The 18,316-nt window shown below is 49.9% G+C and overlaps 1 protein-coding gene across 1 annotated transcript; it reads left to right on the top strand.

Moving 5' to 3' along the window:
- Positions 1-727: 727 nt before the first annotated feature.
- Positions 728-17,574, top strand: BSPRY (B-box and SPRY domain containing). Its single transcript, XM_044268823.1, has 6 exons — positions 728-1,150; positions 11,031-11,129; positions 12,690-12,920; positions 13,008-13,033; positions 13,314-13,438; positions 15,545-17,574. The coding sequence occupies exons 1-6, from the start codon at positions 773-775 to the stop codon at positions 16,063-16,065; spliced, it is 1,380 nt and encodes a 459-aa protein (XP_044124758.1). The 5' UTR covers positions 728-772; the 3' UTR covers positions 16,066-17,574.
- Positions 17,575-18,316: the final 742 nt, after the last annotated feature.

Genomic DNA, 18,316 nt, shown 5'->3' with positions numbered 1-18,316 from the left:
CTTCAGTTATGGGGGCGTCTCCTCCGGAGCAGAACATCTGACGGCTTCTGTTATGCGGGGCGTCTCCTCCAGAGAAGAACATCTGACGGCTTCTGTTATGGGGGGCATCTCCTCCAGAGCAGAACAACTGACTACTTCTGTTATGGGGGGTGTCTCCTCCAGAGCAGAACATCTGACGGCTTCTGTTATGGGGGGCATCTCCTCTAGAGCAGAACATCTGACGGCTTCAGTTATGGGGGGGCGTCTCCTCCGGAGCAGAACGTCTGACGGCTTCTGTTATGGGGGCGTCTCCTCCGGAGCAGAACGTCTGACGGCTTCTGTTATGGGGGGCGTCTCCTTCGGAGCAGAACATCTGACGGCTTCTGTTATGGGGGGCGTCTCCTCCGGAGCAGAACGTCTGACGGCTTCTGTTATGGGGGGCGTCTCCTGCAGAGCAGAACATCTGACGGCTTCTCTTATGGGGGGGGTCTCCTCCGGAGCAGAACAACTGACGGCTTCAGTTATGGGGGCGTCTCCTCCGGAGCAGAACATCTGACGGGTTCTGTTATAGGGGGCGTCTCCTCCGGAGCAGAATGTCTGACAGCTTCTGTTATGGGGGGCGTCTCCTCCGGAGCAGAACATCTGACGGCTTCTCCTTAGTAACTTTGTAGCAAGCTTTCAGCTTTGTCACCACTTGACTCCTCCCAGGGGAGGAGTCTACCTCTACCTGAGGAACAGGTGCAAGGAACTCAGGCAGCTACCATACCTAGATCTGTTCTCTCCAGGGTCCAGGATGTCCTCTGCTCCTGGAGACCCTCAGCCTCCGCTGTGGGTGATCACTGGATCTCATTCCTGGGGTGGATCTGAGAAGCTGGACAGCCTTCAGGACCAGAAGTCTCCCTTTGCTGTGGAGTGGATCCCTGATCTGGCCACCTTATCCCTGGAGATCTCCAAGGAGGAGACCATTAGTCTTGAAGACCACCCATCTCTTGATGAGGAGCAGCGGGGAGCCACAGACCCCTCGGTGGTGGACACCTGCAGGCAGCATGGACAGCAGCTCAGCCTCTACTGCTACCAGGAGCAGAAGCTCATCTGTGCCCAGTGCAAATCCCTGGGCAGCTGCCAGGCACACAGGATCAAGCCAGTGGAAGAAAGGGCATCTCAGATCCGGGTGAGTAGTGGTCCTGTCCCCCCCACTGCATTGCAGAGCTATGCCCCTGTGGTGCCACCCTGCAGTGCAGGCGAGGGTTAATGCTGGAGCACCCTTGTGTGGAGGCTGGAGGGGGGGGGGGAGTGAGCTGCAGCAGAGACCTGACTCATTGCAGCAGCAGAAGAGATTGTGTCTTCTTGGTATTCATAACCTCCTCTCTTTGCCAAGCAATACTGGCAGTGCCCATGACTACAGGTGCGGGCGTGTCCTTTGTAAAGGGTTCATATCCCTAGAAAAGCTGGGTGACCTCCAGTGTGAATTCACAGGTGCCAGATTTGTGTCAATTGATCTGAATGATAATAAGCATTAAGTATCTGCGCTGTGCCCAAGGGCATGGGGGGCAGCACGTCATATCTGGGCAGATTTATCATTCAGGACTCTAGGAAAGTTGGGTGCCGGTCTATTTAAAGATAGGGGGAGGGACAACGGGAGAGGAAGAGAAGGAATGTCACTGATTTTTCCTTTCACTCACGTCCTGGGTGCACGCCGGGTGATACAGCGCCACCCCCTGACTCACCGCACCCTGCACGCTGTATGCTTCATGTAATAAAACCGCCAACTACTGCACCATAAGATAGCCCTCCATAACAGTGCTATCAGAATATAGACAGCCACGATGACCAACATAACAGTGCCACCAGAATATAGACAGCCACAATGACCAACATAACAGTGCCACCAGAATATAGACAGCCACGATGATCTCCATAACAGTGCCACCAGGCTATAGACAACCACAATGACCTCCATAACAGTGCCAACAGAATATAGAGAACCACAATGACCTTCATAAAAGTGCCACCAGGCTATAGACAGCCACAATGACCTCCATAACAGTGCCACCAGACTATAGACAGCCACGATGACCAACATAACAGTGCCACCAGAATATAGACAGCCACAATGACCTCCATAACAGTGCCACCAGACTATAGACAGCCACGATGACCAACATAACAGTGCCACCAGAATATAGACAGCCACAATGACCTCCATAACAGTGCCACCAGAATAGAGACAGCCACGATGGTCTCCATAACAGTGCCACCAGACTATAGACAGCCACGATGACCAACATAACAGTGCCACCAAAATATAGACAGCCACGATGATCTCCATAACAGTGCCACCAGAATATAGACAGCCACAATGATCTCCATAACAGTGCCATCAGAATATAGACAGCCACGATGACCAACATAACAGTGCCACCAGGCTATAGACAACCACAATGACCTCCATAACAGTGCCACCAGGCTATAGACAACCACAATGACCTCCATAAAAGTGCCAACAGAATATAGAGAACCACAATGACCTTCATAAAAGTGCCACCAGGCTATAGACAGCCACAATGACCTCCATAACAGTGCCAACAGAATATAGAGAACCACAATGACCTTCATAAAAGTGCCACCAGACTATAGACAGCCACAATGATCTCCATAACAGTGCCACCAGAATAGAGACTGTCCTTAAAACATAGACATCCACACAAGCTAATTGCAGTGACCTCAGTTCCCCCACAGCAGTGACAGCCAACAAGTCACTATACTATAGGAAGTCACAGGATTCCCTTGACAATACGTAAAAACCTGAAATTATTGAGAAAAATTGACAACTGCAGCCAGCTATCTACAAGTGGTTGTCGGCCTCAGTTTCCACATGTAGTGTTTGGGGTTGCCTGCGGTCTAGGTCTGGTTGTCAATCACAGGTGAGGGGTGGGAGTATCCCGCCTTCGGAAGAGGGCGCTGCATGTGGTGCCTAACGTAGTCACGGGCAACCAAGTGAAGGAAAATGTCACTACGCACACCATAGGCCGTGACTTTGGGGTCGCCATGGTTCTTCTGCTCCTGTGTACTGGACTAGAGGAAAATGTCCTGGTTGATGGGAGACGTCTTTAGCTGGACACAGTCTATTGTTCCCTGTTATCAGCCCTTCCAAGCTGACTGCACCCCAATCCTCTCAATGGGCTTGCCTCTTCATTTTAGCACCCCCCTCACAGATGTCTTAAATTAGGTGAAATTGGCTTTTGGCCAGCAGCCAGGATGAGCGAACGCTAGTCGGAGGAGCCGCAATAATGGGAGAAATCCTGACCTCACCGAACACCATCTGAGGACTAAAGACCCCTGACAGAGCCCCCTGCCGGGTACGTGAGTCAAGGCGGTGCAGGAGTAAGCTCGTCGGCAGTGTACGGAGGTGCCGAGTCTGGAGCGTGAGAAGCCGCGTGACACGCCAAACCGCGAGACACACCGGGCTTGCTGATACAGTAAGTGAGGAAGGAAAAGGGGAAAAGAGCGGGAGGTGGTCAGAGATACCCGCTGAAGTTTAGAGGAACCCCTCCCCTGGTCTCCCCGCCAGTCGGCCATCTTCCCTGCCCTCCACTACCCAGTAAAGAAGGAGGGGGACAGCGCACCAAGTAACAGGCGCCTGCCTGTGATATGAACTCAGCGAGCCCTTGGCTTCCCAACCATATACTGAGCCTGGACGTTGTAATTGCCCTATATATGACTGTAATCAGCAACCAGGGAACAATAATCCCTCAGCAGAATAATACCAGGGACCTATACAGAAATATACTGAGCCCCAAGAGGTACAGAGCCCGATATTGTTACAACAGACAGTTAAGCACCCTGATACAACAATGGGTCCACAGAAAACTGCAGAGGAAGGATCGCGGTCGCCATTACCGCAACGGAACGTCCATACCAGGGCAAGTACGGCATCAAATACACCAACTCCTACAACATCCCCCTGGGGAGGACCAGGAAGAACTCGCACTGAAACAAGTATCCGCCCAAGTCCTGGACGCCATAACGGCATGTAGGACATCCCTAATGGGGAAACTAGATGGAGTTAAAACTTAAAATTTCCGGACTTTTCCATGGAATTGCAAAAACAGCGTGCCACGTTCATGGAGGTTAAAAGACGACTGAGGGGAGCAAGCATCCCATATTCCGTGGGCTATCCTGCAAGACTTAGAGTGGTGGACGGAGACAGGGCAGTCTTCTTTTCCATCCCCTGGAGAAGCGTCGGAGTGGTTGGCCCTACGAAGAAGATCCCCCCAAGACGCTGAGACTCTCCTTATTTCCAGGGTCCGGACGCCAACCGAGGACAACAACTGGGTTCGCTTTATTTGCCTCAATTCTGATGATCAAATACCGTTGTATGATTGCTTTTCTCTAGCTAAGGTTGTAGGGTCTTAATATCTACAAGTAGAATTGTTGTGGCTACAGCCCGCATGCTTCTGCCAATAGTCATCACAGGCGGAGGCATCCCGGATCTACTGGCCAATAGTCATTACAGGCGGAGGCATCCCGGATCTACTGGCCAATAGTCATCACAGGCGGAGGCATCCCGGATCTACTGGCCAATAGTCATCACAGGCGGAGGCATCCCGGATCTACTGGCCAATAGTCATCACAGGCGGAGGTATCCCGGATCTACTGGCCAATAGTCATCACAGGCGGAGGCATCCCGGATCTACTGGCCAATAGTCATCACAGGCGGAGGCATCCCGGATTTACTGGCCAATAGTCATTACAGGCGGAGGCATCCCGGATCTACTGGCCAATAGTCATCACAGGCGGAGGCATCCCGGATCTACTGGCCAATAGTCATTACAGGCGGAGGCATCCCGGATCTACTGGCCAATAGTCATCACAGGCGGAGGCATCCCGGATCTACTGGCCAATAGTCATCACAGGCGGAGGCATCCCGGATCTACTGGCCAATAGTCATCACAGGCGGAGGTATTCCGGATCTACTGGCCAATAGTCATCACAGGCGGAGGCATCCCGGATCTACTGGCCAATAGTCATCACAGGCGGAGGCATCCCGGATTTACTGGCCAATAGTCATCACAGGCAGAGGCATCCCGGATCTACTGGCCAATAGTCATCACAGGCAGAGGCATCCCGGATTTACTGGCCAATAGTCATCACAGGCGGAGGCATCCCGGATCTACTGGCCAATAGTCATCACAGGTGGAGGCATCCCGGATTTACTGGCCAATAGTCATCACAGGCGGAGGCATCCCGGATCTCCTGGCCAATAGTCATCACAGGCGGAGGCATCCCGGATCTACTGGCCAATAGTCATCACAGGCGGAGGCATCCCGGATTTACTGGCCAATAGTCATCACAGGCGGAGGCTTCCCGGATTTACTGGCCAATAGTCATCACAGGCGGAGGCATCCCGGATCTACTGGCCAATAGTCATCACAGGCAGAGGCATCCCGGATTTACTGGCCAATAGTCATCACAGGCGGAGGCATCCCGGATCTACTGGCCAATAGTCATCACAGGTGGAGGCATCCCGGATTTACTGGCCAATAGTCATCACAGGCGGAGGCATCCCGGATCTACTGGCCAATAGTCATCACAGGCGGAGGCATCCCGGATGTACTGGCCAATAGTCATCACAGGCGGAGGCATCCCGGATTTACTGGCCAATAGTCATCACAGGCGGAGGCTTCCCGGATTTACTGGCCAATAGTCATCACAGGCGGAGGCATCCCGGATTTACTGGCCAATAGTCATCACAGGCGGAGGCATCCCGGATTTACTGGCCAATAGTCATCACAGGCGGAGGCATCCCGGATTTACTGGCCAATAGTCATCACAGGCGGAGGCATCCCGGATCTACTGGCCAATAGTCATCACAGGCGGAGGCATCCCGGATTTACTGGCCAATAGTCATCACAGGCGGAGGCTTCCCGGATTTACTGGCCAATAGTCATCACAGGCGGAGGCATCCCGGATCTACTGGCCAATAGTCATCACAGGCGGAGGCATCCCGGATTTACTGGCCAATAGTCATCACAGGCGGAGGCATCCCGGATCTACTGGCCAATAGTCATCACAGGCGGAGGCATCCCGGATTTACTGGCCAATAGTCATCACAGGCGGAGGCATCCCGGATCTACTGGCCAATAGTCATCACAGGCGGAGGCATCCCGGATTTACTGGCCAATAGTCATCACAGGCGGAGACTTCCCGGATTTACTGGCCAATAGTCATCACAGGCGGAGGCATCCCGGATCTACTGGCCAATAGTCATCACAGGCGGAGGCATCCCGGATTTACTGGCCAATAGTCATCACAGGCGGAGGCATCCCGGATTTACTGGCCAATAGTCATCACAGGCGGAGGCATCCCGGATTTACTGGCCAATAGTCATCACAGGCGGAGGCATCCCGGATTTACTGGCCAATAGTCATCACAGGCGGAGGCATCCCGGATCTACTGGCCAATAGTCATCACAGGCGGAGGCATCCCGGATCTACTGGCCAATAGTCATCACAGGCGGAGGCATCCCGGATTTACTGGCCAATAGTCATCACAGGCGGAGGCATCCCGGATCTACTGGCCAATAGTCATCACAGGCGGAGGCATCCCGGATCTACTGGCCAATAGTCATCACAGGCGGAGGCATCCCGGATCTACTGGCCAATAGTCATCACAGGCGGAGGCATCCCGGATTTACTGGCCAATAGTCATCACAGGCGGAGGCATCCCGGATCTACTGGCCAATAGTCATCACAGGCGGAGGCTTCCCGGATTTACTGGCCAATAGTCATCACAGGCGGAGGCATCCCGGATCTACTGGCCAATAGTCATCACAGGCGGAGGCATCCCGGATCTACTGGCCAATAGTCATCACAGGCGGAGGCATCCCGGATTTACTGGCCAATAGTCATCACAGGCGGAGGCATCCCGGATCTACTGGCCAATAGTCATCACAGGCGGAGGCATCCCGGATCTACTGGCCAATAGTCATCACAGGCGGAGGCATCCCGGATCTACTGGCCAATAGTCATCACAGGCGGAGGCATCCCGGATTTACTGGCCAATAGTCATCACAGGCGGAGGCATCCCGGATCTACTGGCCAATAGTCATCACAGGCGGAGGCTTCCCGGATTTACTGGCCAATAGTCATCACAGGCGGAGGCATCCCGGATCTACTGGCCAATAGTCATCACAGGCGGAGGCATCCCGGATTTACTGGCCAATAGTCATCACAGGCGGAGGCATCCCGGATTTACTGGCCAATAGTCATCACAGGCGGAGGCATCCCGGATTTACTGGCCAATAGTCATCACAGGCGGAGGCATCCCGGATCTACTGGCCAATAGTCATCACAGGCGGAGGCATCCCGGATCTACTGGCCAATAGTCATCACAGGCGGAGGCATCCCGGATCTACTGGCCAATAGTCATCACAGGCGGAGGCATCCCGGATTTACTGGCCAATAGTCATCACAGGCGGAGGCATCCCGGATCTACTGGCCAATAGTCATCACAGGCGGAGGCATCCCGGATCTACTGGCCAATAGTCATCACAGGCGGAGGCATCCCGGATCTACTGGCCAATAGTCATCACAGGCGGAGGCATCCCGGATCTACTGGCCCATAGTTTGGGGTAGATACCAACCCAAAATCTAATTGTTTTCATAGAAAGCAAAAGTTTAAGTTCTGAGCTGTGTTTTTCTGTTTGAACTGAAATTAATAATGTTTTATTGGTTAAAAGCAGTTATCTATATAGTAGTGATGCACACCAATACACCCGCTGCGCTGCGCTCCACCCATGACAACACGTCTGCCTTGGAATCCAGGGCTGAGCTGGAATGTCAGGGGTCTGTGAACACGGCAAAAGAGATCTATGGCGTTTGCCTTTATCAGAAATTCTAGCCCACAAATTCAATGTCTTCAAGGGACACATCTCACCAATACCACCTCTAAGGCCTCTTTCACACGGGCATAGGATAGGATGTGGGTGCGTCGTGGAAAAATGCGCAATTTTTTTACGCGAGTGCAAAGCATTTTAATGCGTTTTGCACGCACGGGAGAAAAATCGGAATGTTTGGTACCTGAACACAGACTTCTTCAAGTTTGGGATCGGTGTTGTGTAGATTTTATTATTTTCCCTTATAACATGGTTAGAAGGGAAAATTATAGCATTCTGAATACAAAATGCAAAGTAAATGAGGGATGGAGGGGTTAAAAATAAATAAATAAAACTCACCTCATCCACTTGTTCGCGCAGCCCGGCTTGTCTTCATTCTTCTTCTTTGAGGACCTGGGAGGAAAAGGACCTTTGGTGAGGTCACAGCGCTCATCACATGGTCCATCATGTGATGAGCGCAGTGACGTCACCAAAGGTCCTTTTCTCCTACGTCCTCAAAGAAGAAGAAAGAAGACAAGCCGGGCTGCGCGAACAAGTGGAGGAGGTGAGTTTTATTTATTTATTTTTAACCCCTCCATCCCTCATTTACTTTGCATTCTGTATTAAGAAAGCTATCATTTTCCCTTATAACTATGTTATAAGGGAAAATAATAAAGATCGGGTCCCCATCCCGATCGTCACCTAGTCACCAAGCAAATCGCACCGCATTGCACCCGCGCGGAAAACTCGTTGTGTGAAAGAGGCCTAAGAGCCTACAGAAACCCTGGGTTCGATGGGCACCACATTCCTATCATACTTCCTCTTCACGAGGGGTCTCCTTACTAATTCATAAGCAATTGCGCTGAGAGGTAAAAGAACTAGCTGTTGATACAGAAGGCAGATATGTCTTTGTCCTCTCTCTCACTGACAACGTACAATATACCGTATTATGTATATACATCCTCCCCCCGGTTCTATGCAGGTATTATACCAGGCAACCACATCTGCTGCCACCCACCCACAGTCTAGATTACTTTGCACGGGAGATCTCAATATGACGGTAGATCCACAGAGGCAGTAGTTCCAGAAGATGTGGAGAGCTAAACACCCCAGAGACGGGCACACTCCGGCTATAACAGTAGTTACCATTCCTTAACCCGAATAGATCATATGTTAGGTAACGGGCCGACTATGTGAAACCGTCGGTCTATACGGTATTTATCTAGAGGTATATCCGATCACTCGCCGACACTGGGAATACTAACACCGGGCACTACCTCGGTAAGGTACAGCCCCATTGAAGTAAATGGGTCCGCATCCAAGCCGCAAAAACTGCGGACCAAAACAACGGTCGTGTGCATGAGGCCTAACTGCCGGTTCGGGTGGAGTGCAGACCTGAGATCTGCCTACTGGGGATATTGAAAGAGGATAACTGGGACCATTAGGCTGCTTTCACACTTGCGGCAGAGTGATCCGGCAAGCAGATCCGGCAAAATGTACGAGAACTGATGGCATTTGTAAGACTGACCAGGATCCTGATCCGTCTTACAAATGCCGGATCCGTCTTTCCAGTGTCATCCGGAAAAACGGATCCGGCATTTATTTATTTTTCACTGTATTTTGAATGCAGGATCCGGCACTAATACATTCCTATGGATAAAAAATGCCGGCATTCAGGCAAGTCTTCAGTTTTTTGGGCTGGAGATAAAACCGTAGCATGCTGCAGTTTTATCTTTTGCCTGATCAGTCAAAACGACTGAACTGAAGACGTCCTGAACGGATTACTCTCCATTCAGAATGCATGGGGATAAAACTGATCAGTTATTTTCCGGTATTGAGCCCCTAGGACGGAACTCAGTGCCGGAAAAGAAAACCGCTAATGTGAAAGTACCGTTACATGTCTATATTTTTAAAGGAGTCTTTATTCATGGAACGTAAATGCATTGCCTTGAGATGGTGCGGTCCCAATACGCCAAATCTGTCTATGTGGAAACGACAAATAAACCAAATTCTTCCGTACATAGCGCTAGTGTTTAAATCACGAAAATTTGACCGGGTCTGGGGTTTGTGGCGTGACTCCCCCCCCCCCCCCCACCACCCAATAAACGTCCTCGAGACTACGGCAGGCTATTTCACTGGCTCGGGGTTCCATGGCACAATCGATTTTAATGGGAATACTGGGATGATGCCGAAACGGTGCCGCCACTTGAAGGAACAAGGAGACGGTAACAGCGCAGTGAGTGATCGAAAACACTGAAACAATGGTGGATGTTGAGAATACCAGAAATGTAGGAGATACGGTGTACTTGTCTGTACTCGGACGTGGAGCAGGAATGAATAGGTCAATGTACTGTAACTTTGCTTTATTTCCTGTTAATAAAAGTATAAAAAAATAAATACAATTGGGTGAAATTATGCTAAAGTGGAACTCCCCTTTAAATAGATATTAAAGTGGACTGCCCCTTTAAATGGGAGAAAAAGCTCAGTATGCTAGAAAATCTGCCAGCAGGAATGTGGAGCTGGTTTTCAGATGCCCCCAATGGGGGGGGCTCATTATCGTGTCCACTGTGACAACAATACCGCGTTCTCTCCGTCTGGGGCGTGCACAATGGACTCTTTATACCCAGCCTGGATTCCTGGCTCTTGGAGTGTACAGCACCGAGCACTTCGGGAGTTGGGTTACCGACCCTGGCTTGTGGTGACAATTGACGGGTATCAATGTCGTGTAGCAACTGTCGCCGCACAGAGCCAGATTATATCAGTAATCTGTTATACCGGAGGGGGCGGAGCATGACACAGGTTCTCTGTGTCATGCTCCGCCCCCTAACTCACTGCATTTTATGTTTATATTGAAAGGGATTCTTATAATGGAAGGCTTTACCAATTGTTTTCATTTGTCACCGTCCAAGATCTCTGCCTGCTGTCAGTGAAAGAGAGCATGCGTGTTTACATCATGAACAGACAACGCAGATGCAGGGCTCGTTACAGTGTATCAGACCTTCTGCGGAAGAACCCGATCGGCGCAGGGTTTTTGCAAGATTGTTTCTATTCACTGACAGCGTGCAGTACTGAATATGTCAGATCTGGGGTTAACCCCGTCGCAGAGATTCTCCGTTGATCCCTCTGATCTGTGCTGCTGTCGGAGACCATACTAATGAAATGCTTTCTCCCCCAGAACAAGATAGTCGATCAGTGCGAGAAGCTGCAGCTACAAACGGCTGGAATTGAGAAGTATCTCGCTGACTCGCTTCCAGCCAAGATCCCACGAGTGGCGGTAATTATAGGTCCTTAGAGGGCGGTCACGGCCTCCTTATACTGTGCTCTGTGCTGCGCCATATGCAAATCAGTGTCATAGCCGTGTGACCTCAGGACAGTAATTGGGCAGCAAAGAGGAGGTGGGGGTAGATTTCCAATAGAGCAGAGGAAGATTTACTATATTACAAACTTTAAAAGTACCATGACCCTGAACTTACACGATTCACTTTCATCCTGAGTTACATCCTGTATTATACTCCAGAGCTGCACTCACTATTCTGCTGGTGCAGTCACTGTGTACATACATTACTTATCCTGTACTGATCCTGAGTTACATCCTGTATTATACTCCAGAGCTGCACTCACTATTCTGCTGGTGCAGTCACTGTGTACATACATTACTTATCCTTACTGATCCTGAGTTACATCCTGTATTATACTCCAGAGCTGCACTCACTATTCTGCTGGTGCAGTCACTGTGTACATACATTACTTATCCTGTACTGATCCTGAGATACATCCTGTATTATACTTCAGAGCTGCACTCACTATTCTGCTGGTGAAGTCACTATGTACATACATTACTTATCCTGTACTGATCCTGAGTTACATCCTGTATTATACTCCAGAGCTGCACTCACTATTCTGCTGGTGGAGTCACTGTGTACATACATTACTTATCCTGTACTGATCCTGAGTTACATCCTGTATTATACTCCAGAGCTGCACTCACTATTCTGCTGGTGCAGTCACTGTGTACATACATTACTTATCCTGTACTGATCCTGAGTTACATCCTGTATTATACTCCAGAGCTGCACTCACTATTCTGCTGGTGCAGTCACTGTGTACATACATTACTTATCCTGTACTGATCCTGAGTTACATCCTGTATTATACTCCAGAGCTGCACTCACTATTCTGCTGGTGCAGTCACTGTGTACATACATTACTTATCCTGTACTGATCCTGAGTTACATCCTGTATTATACTCCACAGCTGCACTCACTATTCTGCTGGTGCAGTCTCTGTGTACATACATTACATTACTTATCCTGTACGGATCCTGAGTTACATCCTGTATTATACTCCAGAGCTGCACTCACTATTCTGCTGGTGGAGTCACTGTGTACATACATTACTTATCCTGTACTGATCCTGAGTTACATGCTGTATTATACTGCAGAGCTGCACTCACTATTCTGCTGGTGGAGTCACTTTGTACACCCATTACTTATCCTGCACTCATTCTGAGTTACATTCTGTATTATACTCCAGAGCTGGATTTATAATTCTGCTGGTTGCTGGAATCAATCAGCTCTAGTGGCTGAGCGGAGCCTATTCTTCCTATAGCAGGTGCTGTATAATGTTTGTAGCAGAGAAAGTTCTGTGTACACACTGAACCTGCAGGAAAAGCTGAGAGATTGCTACTGTGAAACATGCAGAATTATGAATGCAGCTGTGGATTCAATCTGCAAAAAAGAACATCATTCAGTGGGGAGGTGCTAAGTTGACGATTTGCATCGGCTCTGTTAGAGAGAACTGATACACTGTAACGAGCCCCGCACCTGTGTTACAGAGCACGGCCAGGTCTGCTCGCGAGATGATCATCCAGCGACTGAACTTTATCCGCAACGTGTGTGACAGTGAAGAGCAGCGCCTCCTGGAGGAGATCCACGCTGAGGAGGAGCGGGCACAGCAAGGGATTCTCACCCAGAAGGCCCACTGGACGGAGTCCACCAAGAAGCTGTCCGGGATCAGGAACTACCTGGTGGACATGTTGACCAACATGGACGACCTCAACCTCATTGTACGTAATCATCTGTGCAGATTCTGGATTAAAGGAATTTTATTGGAAGATTTTGTTGACTTTTTTTCCTCGTCTTCTTCTCCCCAGGTCTCCGAAAACAAAATGGACGACAGGTCAGTGTGTTCTATATCCACCTAGCTAAAACTGCCATACTACTGAAATCTCCGCTGTCCACTGCTTCAATGCAGGCGTATGTGTCTCCATGGTAACAGACTACAAACAATCCTGATCCTCTACTTCTGTGTGTGGTATCATGGGGCTGCATAGGAGCTGTGTACACAAAACTGTAGGAGGATTTGTAAAAGAAGAATATTTCCAAAGTTGTCAGTGTTTGATGTGACGGCGGCCATTGCCTTCATCTTTAGTCATGTGCAGTATGTCTTCCCTCTGCAGAACAGAAGAAGCAGAAGGAATTCTGGAGCCTCAGGAGTCGGAAAAGTTAAACTTTAACATGGATTGTTGTCAAAGTCCATTACTGAACAGATTGTGGGCCCTGTCTGTCCTCTGCTACACCTCCGGTCAGTATAAGACACTACACCTTCTCCCGTCCTTTTCTACTCCTCTGGTCAATATAAGACACTACACCTTCTCCTGTCCTCTCCTACACCTCTGGTCAGTATAAGACACTACACCTTCTCCCGTCCTCTCCTACACCTCTGGTCAGTATAAGACACTACACCTTCTCCCGTCCTCTCCCACACCTCTGGTCAGTATAAGACACTACACCTTCTCCCGTCCTCTCCCACACCTCTGGTCAGTATAAGACACTACACCTTCTCCTCTCCTCTCCTACACCTCTGGTCAGTATAAGACACTACACCTTCTCCTGTCCTCTCCTACACCTCTGGTCAGTATAAGACACTACACCTTCTCCCGTCCTCTCCCACACCTCTGGTCAGTATAAGACACTACACCTTCTCCCGTCCTCTCCCACACCTCTGGTCAGTATAAGACACTACACCTTCTCCTATCCTCTCCTACACCTCTGGTCAGTATAAGACACTACACCTTCTCCTGTCCTCTCCTACACCTCTGGTCAGTATAAGACACCACACCTTCTCCTCTCCTCTCCCACACCTCTGGTCAGTATAAGACACTACACCTTCTCCTATCCTCTCCTACACCTCTGGTCAGTATAAGACACTACGCCTTCTCCTGTCCTCTCCTACACCTCTGGTCAGTATAAGACACTACACCTTCTCCTGTCCTCTTCTACACCTCCGGTCAGTATAAGACACTACACCTTCTCCTGTCCTCTCCTACACCTCTGGTCAGTATAAGACACTACACCTTCTCCTGTCCTCTCCTACACCTCTGGTCAGTATAAGACACTACACCTTCTCCCGTCCTCTCCCACACCTCTGGTCAGTATAAGACACTACACCTTCTCCTATCCTCTCCTACACCTCTGGTCAGTATAAGACACTACGCCTTCTCCTGTCCTCTCCTACACCTCTGGTCAGTATAAGACACTACACCTTCTCCTCTCCTCTCCTACACCTCTGGTCAGTATGACACTACACCTTCTCCTGTCCTCTCCTACACCTCTGGTCAGTATAAGACACTACACCTTCTCCTGTCCTCTTCTACACCTCTGGTCAGTATAAGACACTACACCTTCTCCTGTCCTCTCCTACACCTCTGGTCAGTATAAGACACTACACCTTCTCCTGTCCTCTCCTACACCTCTGGTCAGTATAAGACACTACACCTTCTCCTGTCCTCTCCTACACCTTCTCCCGTCCTTTTCTACTCCTCTGGTCAATATAAGACACTACACCTTCTCCTGTCCTCTCCTACACCTCTGGTCAGTATAAGACACTACACCTTCTCCCGTCCTCTTCTACACCTCTGGTCAGTATAAGACACTACACCTTCTCCTGTCCTCTCCTACACCTCTGGTCAGTATAAGACACTACACCTTCTCCCGTCCTCTTCTACACCTCTGGTCAGTATAAGACACTACACCTTCTCCTCTCCTCTCCTACACCTCTGGTCAGTATAAGACACTACACCTTCTCCTGTCCTCTCCTACACCTCTGGTCAGTATAAGACACTACACCTTCTCCCGTCCTCTCCTACACCTCTGGTCAGTATAAGACACTACACCTTCTCCTGTCCTCTCCTACACCTCTGGTCAGTATAAGACACCACACCTTCTCCTGTCCTCTCCTACACCTCCGGTCAGTATAAGACACTACACCTTCTCCCGTCCTCTCCTACACCTCCGGTCAGTATAAGACACTACACCTTCTCCTGTTCTCTCCTACACCTCTGGTCAGTATAAGACACTACACCTTCTCCTGTCCTCTCCTACACCTCTGGTTAGTATGACACTACATTTTCTTCTGTCCTCTCCTACACCTCTGGTCAGTATGACACTACACCTTCTCCCGTCCTCTCCTACACCTCTGGTCAGTATGACACTATACCTTCTCCTGTCCTCTCCTACACCTCCGGTCAGTATGACACTACACCTTCTCCCGTCCTCTCCTACACCTCTGGTCAGTATGACACTATACCTTCTCCTGTCCTCTCCTACACCTCCGGTCAGTATAAGACTCCTTACACTGTACCACTGCTACTGTAGCCTCAGAAGATGACCGGACATTTCTTATTTTTAGCTTGTGAAAGCCTCACGTTTGATGAGAAGACCATGAGTCCCCTCCTCGCCTTATCAGACAACAGCCTTAAGTTCCTCCACAAGAAGGCGAAGAACTATCCAGATGGACCTGAAAGGTTTGACCACTGGCCCAACTGCTTGGCAGTAGAGTCTTTCCAGAAGGGCATCCACATGTGGAAGGTGAACGTGGAGACATGTTGTGCCTACAAGCTCGGCATCACCTACAGAACCATCGCCCGCAAGGGCTCAGGCAACGACGCCCGGTTAGGATACAACCCGGTTTCCTGGATCTTCTCCCGTTACGACAAAGACTTCAGTTTTTCCCACGACTCTCAGCATTATCATGTAGAACTCCTGAAGGGTCCCAAACAAGTTGGCGTCTTGGTGGACATGGATGCTGGAGAGCTGATCTTCTTTGAACCTTCCTCTTGTGTCATCCTGTACAGTCACCAGACAACGTTTACCGCTCCAGTCAGTCCTGTATTTGCCGTGGCCGACGAGAGCATCAGTCTCGAGAAGTGACCTGAGACAGAGGAGGTCCTTATGGGCATATAAGAGACTCTAGATTTTTATCTAAGTTGTTACATACGTAATAAGAGCATTCCACCCAAAGCTCAGTCTTCAGTTTGGATTGGTTCTCCAGAAGCTGGACCATACCTGGTGTCCTATCCAATGGTTGGATATGGTTGGCCAGTCATGGTTCCCTAGTGCCTTCCTTGCCTATGGTTGGTGATGTCAGACATGGGATCTCACCTTGGACCCCAGGATTGCATTGAAGCCAGGTCCAAGATGGCCACGCCACAGAACCCAACATAAATCTTGTGTGACTCCATGGGTAATACCGCGTCTAGGGACCATAGCTCTCAAGACCCCCTTTTCTTTTTTACAGGAACAGCGCCACTCTTGTCCACAGGATGTATCTGGTACTGCAGCTTATCCACAATTAGGTGAATGCGGCTGAAGTGTAATACCAGACACAACCTGTGCTCAAAAGTGGCGCTGTATGATCACCAAGAAGAGACTTATCCTTGAACGACTTTACGTTGACAACAATGAGAGGTGGAATACATGCGGTTGTCCCGGATGTGCCCATACACAGAAGTTAAATGTCAATAGGGCTGGCTGACCATATGACATGTTTGGGGGTGTCCCAACTTTCCGCCCGCACCAGTGGATCATGGTCATGGGAAAGGAAGGATCGGGCTGTTGTATTTCAGCATGCCCTATCCTTAGTTCTCATGGGAGATAGGACGCTGCTAGATGTGTCTGGCAGCGCTTACTCCCCTCTCCCCATGTGTATGGGGGGGGGCGGTCAGGTATGTGCATCAGAACATGTGAACTGTTTATCCGATGTGCCAGGAACGTGGTCAGTGGATGGCAGCGCAATATTTTTTGTAAGTTTGGCGTCCATCAAATCGCTGTTGCCCGGAACAACGAAAGACTGTGAATTCCATACGGTATGACGAATGTCGGAAGATTTCAGAAATTCTTCAAAGAATATTTGCACAAAATGTATAAAAGCTGTGTGGATGGAATATAAATTATACCGTTATAACACGTGCCGAGTGACGCCACTTTTGTATGTTATATACTGCGCTCACTTCTCACTCTTCTTTTAAAAACGTGGGGCCCCCCCTTTGTAACGGCAGGGCGCCATATGCTGGCACATCCATTCGACCAGCTCCCGTCAGGGGCCACGAGCCAGAACCTGGTTTACATCTGTAGTGTACGCAGCGACTGCGCTCCTATAATGCCCCCTGTTCACGTGCCCAGCAGATAACGGCCGGCTGAGGTTACTCGGAGCCGCGTCACGTCCCTAGCCGTGCGTGGGAGCGCCATGGACTTTGCCCCCTTGGCACAGAAAACTGCAGCGGACATACTTAAAGGGACCCACCAGAAAAATATGCAGAAAATCGAAGCTTCTTAGTCGTATCTGTTTCTGGGAAAGCTGGGTGAGGAGACATGAATGCTACAGATCACCCATCTTTCCTAGCTTCCTGAATGGTGAATATGCACAGAATTACAAGAACAGTGGGCGGGTGACAACCTCGATTGCCACCTATAGGGGGGGTGCCACCCAGCTTTTCCCAGACTCCGAAAAGGCAAGTATAAAGCCCTCTGCTCCTGTTACACTGAAGTCTCAGAAAGTTGGGTGACAACTGCTGTAATGGCAGCCGGCTGGGAAATCAGGGTGGCAACCTGTCTTGCCACCCAGCTTTCCCAGACTCCAGAAAAGCAAGGATACATCCCACTGCTCTGTAACACGAATACTAGGCATATGCGCCATTCTGGGAAAGCTGAGTGACAACCCCTTAAAATGGTGGTGGCCAGACAGGTTGTCACCTTGATTTTGGATCTGGTCATCACCCAGCTTTCCTAAACTCTCTGAGTTTTGGCCTCCATTATAGTCTCCAGAATGGCAAGTCTACATTCCTCTGCTCCTGTAACACAGTATAACTCAGCATATTTGCCCTTCTGGGGTCTGGACAAGCCGGGTGACAACTGCTGCAATGGTGGCCAGGTGGGAAACCTATCCGTTCACCATTACAGGGATTGTCACCCAGCTTTCCCACAGTCCAAGGATACATCCCACTGCGCTATAATATACTGTATTACTAGGCATATTTGACATTCTGGGGTCTGGGAAAGCTGAGTAACAACCCTTGATAGCGGCCAAATAGGCTGCCAATCTGATTTCCCATCAGGTTGCCATTACAGGGGTGATCACCCAGCTTTCCTAAACTCCAGCATGGCAATATGTCTAGTTGGGTGG

The sequence above is a fragment of the Bufo gargarizans genome, chromosome 9 (genome assembly GCF_014858855.1).
Source record: "Bufo gargarizans isolate SCDJY-AF-19 chromosome 9, ASM1485885v1, whole genome shotgun sequence".
In the NCBI taxonomy this organism is placed as follows: Eukaryota; Metazoa; Chordata; class Amphibia; order Anura; family Bufonidae; genus Bufo; species Bufo gargarizans.
The sequence above is the reverse complement of the archived record's forward strand: the minus strand, read 5'-3'. Positions and strand labels throughout refer to the sequence as shown.